The sequence below is a fragment of the Populus trichocarpa genome, chromosome 2 (genome assembly GCF_000002775.5).
Source record: "Populus trichocarpa isolate Nisqually-1 chromosome 2, P.trichocarpa_v4.1, whole genome shotgun sequence".
NCBI classification, from domain to species: Eukaryota; Viridiplantae; Streptophyta; class Magnoliopsida; order Malpighiales; family Salicaceae; genus Populus; species Populus trichocarpa.
Window position 1 is genome coordinate 12899258 of NC_037286.2, and position 5664 is coordinate 12904921.

At 35.7% G+C, this 5664-nt stretch overlaps 1 protein-coding gene across 1 annotated transcript; it reads left to right on the plus strand.

Moving 5' to 3' along the window:
- The first annotated feature begins 331 nt into the window (after nt 1-331).
- On the plus strand, nt 332-4705 carry LOC7497237 (jasmonoyl--L-amino acid synthetase JAR6). Its single transcript, XM_002301363.4, has 5 exons — nt 332-605; nt 1635-1951; nt 2039-2140; nt 2343-3136; nt 4066-4705. Exons 2-5 carry the CDS (start codon nt 1656-1658, stop codon nt 4602-4604), a joined length of 1731 nt encoding a protein of 576 aa, XP_002301399.4. The 5' UTR covers nt 332-605; nt 1635-1655; the 3' UTR covers nt 4605-4705.
- The last annotated feature ends 959 nt before the right edge of the window (nt 4706-5664 follow it).

The following is a 5664-nucleotide window of genomic DNA, read 5'->3' on the forward strand; positions in this document are numbered from 1 at the left end:
TAATATTAAAAATAATTATTTTAAAAAAATCAATTTTAATATATTTCTAAAAAATCTAATAGCACGTTACCAAACATGCCACGACACCAGGCAATAATTACAGAAATGGCAAGTTGGCGACCAATTCCTCGACTTCACCAAGGCCATAACCGTCATTTGACAAGCACCCAGGTTAGGCACTGTTTGTTTTGTTTTTTTCCCGTAATATAATAGAAAAGTAAAGGCGATAATGGGAATTAGGGAAAGAGTAGGAAGAAGTGGACGGCAGTTGAGGAGGGGGAGGCATATAGAGAGTAGAGCATAGTAATTGCCTATAAAACAGACCACCCAAAAACAGAATCTACTACTCATCAAAAACTCCCAAAAACAAACCGCATAGAGTCTCTCTCTCTCTCTCTCTCTCTCTCTCTCTCTGCATTTGATTTCCTTAAAGCTTACATTCTCTCCAATGTCTTTTTAAGTTTTAAACACCTGCAGCAGAGTGACAGAGAGTAAAACAAAGATAGCTTAGAACTCGGCGAAACAGTAACAACACCCCCTACTTCTCTTCTTCCACTTCCACCTGTTGTTTCCCTTATAAATAACAAACTGTTTCTCTGTCAAAGGTATTGTCTCTCTTCTTCTTCTTCTTCCTCTTCTTCTTCTGCTGCTGCTGCTGCTGCTGCTTCATTTCTTTTCCTTTTTTACGATAATTTGGTTTGTCTGTCTTGAATCTTGATTCTGTTTAATTTTCACTCTTACAATCATAAAAGAACCTTTGGCTTTCGCTGTTGTTGCTTATGGATTTTTTTTTTCTTTTTTCTGTCTAACTTTCTTCTTGTTTCTTTTTCGTCTTTTACAAAAATAGTCCCTTTTGTTTTGTTTTCTGTTTCATATTCTTTGTAACAGGAAACTATGTAGGGACTTGAGCTCATTTGTACATGTAAATCCTTTGCATTTTGTTTCATGGCAATCGACGGAAGAAACGTTTTCCTGGAAATTTTCCGAACGTTGACCAAATAATTGACCATCGTCAAAAAGAAGAACGAAAGCTTTACACTTATCCCTGTGAATCTTATCTCCTTTACAAACCTGCTGCTGCTGCTTATAGATTTTGACTCTCTCTTCTATATCTCTTCTTAGCCAACCTTTGAGTTCCTCCATGTTTTCTCTTTATTGAATTTGCAGAGAAAAACTTTGAGATAAAGAAAATAAACTAAAATTTTGACTTTTGCCTCTTCTTTTATTATGGTCGTTTGAGACTTGAGAGTAACTGGAAATTGCGTTTGTCGGAGGTCTTTGATTTACTGGGACACAAAATAGTAATCCGTGAAAGATTCAACGTATTGAATTCCATTTTTGTCCATTGTATTTTCTGCTCCGAAGTGATGTGCTAAAAACATTGCACTTTCAAGTGTTTTTGGTTAAATGAATGTACCATAGATAGCTTTTGTCTTCTTGCCCCATGTCCATGTCTACCTTCTGTATATTCTCACTGTTTGATTTGCAAGTACCGATCGACCAACCTTATTTGTCGTTTTATTCAATGATAACAATTGTACAAGCTTGATCTTGATCATTTATCCTTTACTGTACTATTATTATATGACTGCTAAAATATGTTTTCTTCTTTCTTTTTGATGTTTTGATTGCAGTTTTCAAAAGGGTAAGTGAGGATGCTAGAGAAAAAAATGGAAGGAATTAACACTAATAAAGTGATAGAGGAATTTGAAGCATTGACTAAAGATGCTGGAGGTGTTCAGAGAGAAACTCTGAAGAAGATTTTGGAAGAGAATGGATCTGCTGAGTATTTGCAGAACTTGGGTCTTAATGGAAAGTCTGACCCTGAGAGTTTCAAGTCTTGTGTTCCACTTGTTACTCACGAAGACTTGGAAGCTTATATTCACAGAATTGCTGAAGGTGATTCTTCTTCTGTTCTCACTGGGAAACCCATATCTGACATGTCTTTGAGGTATGCATATTTCATGATTTCAATTAGTTGTTTTTGGAATCGTGTAAGCGTAGCCTCTAATTTTCGAGAAAATCTGAATTTTTGCAGTTCTGGCACTACTCAGGGTAAGAGAAAGTTTGTACCTTTCAACGATGAATTGATGGAAAACACCTTGCAGATATATAGAACTTCTTTTGCTTTCAGAAACAGGTATTAGCAAGGAATTGTCTTTTATTAGAAGAGCTTTTTAGTTTGTTTTTTCCCCCCATTATACAGAACTTTTTATATTTTTGCTAGAAGATGAGACTATTTTGTTGGATAATATGGATTCTGTTATCTGTTGTTTAAATAATTAAGAAACAAGGTTTAGTTATTAGCTCGCTGTTGACGCAAGGAGGATTGTATAATGCAGAGAATTCCCACTGGAGAAAGGAAAGTCATTACAGTTTGTCTACAGCAGCAAGCCAGGGAAAACAAAAGGGGGTTTAGGTGCAGGAACTGCCACAACAAATCTCTTCCGCAATTCGAAATACAAAAGTGGAATGAAGGCAATTCAGTTCCAATGCTGCAGCCCTGATGAAGTAATATTTGGTCCTGATTTCCACCAATCATTATACTGCCATCTCTTATGCGGGCTACTCTTTCGCGAAGAAATTCAATTTGTGTTCTCTACGTTTGCTCATAGCATTGTCCTTGCATTCCGGACATTTGAACAAGTCTGGGAGGAGCTCTGCAATGATATACGTGATGGGGAACTAAGCAGCCGAGTCACTGCCCTTTCTGTCAGAATGGCAATGCGGAAACTGCTTAGGCCAAACCCTGAATTGGCTGATTTAATCTATAAAAAATGCTCAGGATTGAGTAATTGGTATGGTTTAATACCAGAATTATTCCCCAATGCTAAGTACATCTATGGGATAATGACTGGGTCAATGGAGCCTTATCTGAAGAAATTGAGGCACTATGCAGGGGAGCTGCCATTGATGAGTGCTGATTATGGTTCTTCAGAAGGGTGGATTGCAGCGAATGTCAATCCAAAATTGCCCCCTGAGTTGGCTACTTTTGCTGTACTTCCTAATATTGGATATTTTGAATTCATTCCTCTTCAGGACAACGCTGAGTGCATGTATAAGGAATCCAAGCCAGTGGGTCTGACTGAAGTCAAGATTGGTGAAGATTATGAGATCGTCGTCACCAATTTTGCAGGTACTCGCAGTTTTTCCTCTTAGATTACTTCTTCTTTGAAATTATTTGTTGGGGTCAATAATTGCTTGCTGCGTATCCACAATGTTGACATGAATTGAAGATTGAAACTCCATTCCATTATATAAATGCCTATCCAGAACAGGCCAATAGCCCCGTCTTTTACATTCTTTTCAACAATTTTTGAATTCACTACTGCAGAAGCTTTGCTTTATCTGTTGATCCGTCTAAGCTTGGGTGAGTACTCTCTGTTGTCTTCTTTGCAGATGCTATTTAGAGATGGAGATTGGTTTTTAAAGTATTTTTTTTATTAGTAAATTATAAATGTATTAAAATAATTTATTTTAAAAAAAATTATTTTTGATATCATCATATTATATTAAAATGATCTAAAACACTAAAAAAAATAATTTGAAGTAAAAAAACACCATGATGTTTTTTCTTTATGGTCTTTAGCCCTTTTTAAGGTTGTATTTTTTATTAAAATTTAATTTTTTTTTATTTTAAACTAATTTTTTTAGTGTTTAGGGTTGTTTTGATAAGTTAATGTTAAAAATAATTTTAAAATAATAATAATAATAAAAATATTATTTTAATACATTTTTAAATAAAAAATATTTTAAAAAATAATTTTTATCACATTTTCTCTCAAAACGAAAGTGACTTGTGGGTTATTAAAATGATACTATAGAAGTCTTGCATTTTAGGTATTGGAAGGGGGGAAATTAACAACTGATCTGCAAGTATTTCTTATTGTAATCTTTTGCTCTGAACTTCGACCTGTCAACGTTTTTATTTATTTAAAACATAGATAGGAAATTGAATCATTCAATGTCAATGTGACATATTTTGTTATGTGATTGAAAATAAAGCGGGTCCACACCATGGGAGAACTTCTTTTATTTAATTTTGATATTGATTGTGAACTGCAGGGTTGTACAGGTACAGGCTGGGAGATGTGGTGAGGGTTATGGGCTTCCATAACTCAACCCCAGAGCTTAAATTTGTATGCAGGAGGAACCTTATCCTTTCCATAAACATTGATAAGAACACCGAGAAAGATTTGCAGCTGTCTGTAGAAGAAGCTGGCAAGCTGTTAGCTGAGGAAAAACTTGAAGTAGTTGACTTCAGCAGTCTGGTTGAAGTATCCACAGACCCTGGCCGCTATGTTATCTTTCTGGAAATTAGTGGCGAAGCTAGCGAGGAGGTGTTGCAAGAGTGTTGCAATTGCTTGGACCGATCCTTTGTTGATGCAGGCTATGTCAGTTCACGAAAGGTCAAAACCATTGGACCCCTCGAGCTCCGAGTCGTTTGGAGAGGAACCTTCCTGAAGATTTTGGAGCATTACCTAGGATTAGGAACTGTTGTTAGCCAGTTTAAAACACCACGTTGTGTTGGGCCCATGAACAACAAGGTGCAGCAAATCCTGTGTAATAACGTTGCTAAGACCTACTTTAGCACCGCGTTTTAGTGAATATCTGTGAACTGCGCTTTCGTAATTGCCTCTTAATATAGTTATCATCTATGTAAGAAAGTTTGCTGGAGCAGCCAAATAGAGTGTTTATGCAGCGACATCTCTCTTTGCTCCTCTCTCAACTACCTCCCTCTGTTTTCTGTGCCATTGTTTATTGAACTCTTCTTCGTAGTGGGCACAGGCTACCAAACTCTTGCGTTCGAGCAGGTCCAGTAGCCAGACAGCACTTTTTTCTATGTCAAAGCTGCCAAACAAAGGTTTACAGAACCCCTAGTTGTGTCCATCCAGCCTCATGTGTTGTTGTTGTTGGTAGTAAGGTTAGGTATCAGGTTAAAATATGAAGTAGGATTATTATTTAATGTGGACCGACCTCCACGAACAAGACAGAGGTACATGTTCGATATGACTTCGAATCCATTAGGTTGTTATACAAGGTGGTCGTTAAAAATAAGGTTATCTCAATGTATCTAAGAAAATATATTTTTATGGCTGTCTTGTGTAATTGGATGTATAAACCCTAGTTGTTCAGATAAAATATATGAAAATCAAATCCAAATCTATCTAGATTAGCAAAACTCTACGATGGATGGAACCTCTAGGAAAATGAACCTGGCCTATGTTCTATCAATTTCTTCTTCTTCTTTTATTGGATGGGAAATTTTTATTTTTAATTTAAGAGTTAATGCAACTTTGTCGTTATTCACTTAAAGTCAATGATAAAGGGACAACGAGGAAACATCTTACCCTTGCAAAAAGATGGAGATTAGAAAGGAATTTTGTATTTGAAGGAAGTTCCACATTAATGATAAATCCCTTAGAAAGCTTTTGAATTTGAGTGCGAATCACTTTATAAGCATGTTAAGTAAGTGATTAGACATGGTGTCACTTTAGAAGTCACTAGTTTGTAAATTGTTTAGTGGTTTTGTCTGAATACGGAAGGAATCAGAAGAAAAATTACGGCACTTAAAAAAATATATATATACACGTCTCTTGGAGGTTTTTTTTTTATATATATTATCATTAAATTTAAAAATACAGGTTTTGAATTATTTTATTT

What these genes read in the sequence shown, in the direction of transcription:
- LOC7497237 (XM_002301363.4), top strand. Translation starts at nt 1,656, where the DNA reads ATGCTAGAGAAAAAAATGGAAGGAATTAACACTAATAAAGTGATAGAG. An exon ending in TCTTTTGCTTTCAGAAACAG is followed by an intron (nt 2,141 to 2,342) that starts GTATTAGCAAGG and finishes TGTATAATGCAG; the next exon opens with AGAATTCCCACTGGAGAAAG. An exon ending in CGTCGTCACCAATTTTGCAG is followed by an intron (nt 3,137 to 4,065) that starts GTACTCGCAGTT and finishes TGTGAACTGCAG; the next exon opens with GGTTGTACAGGTACAGGCTG.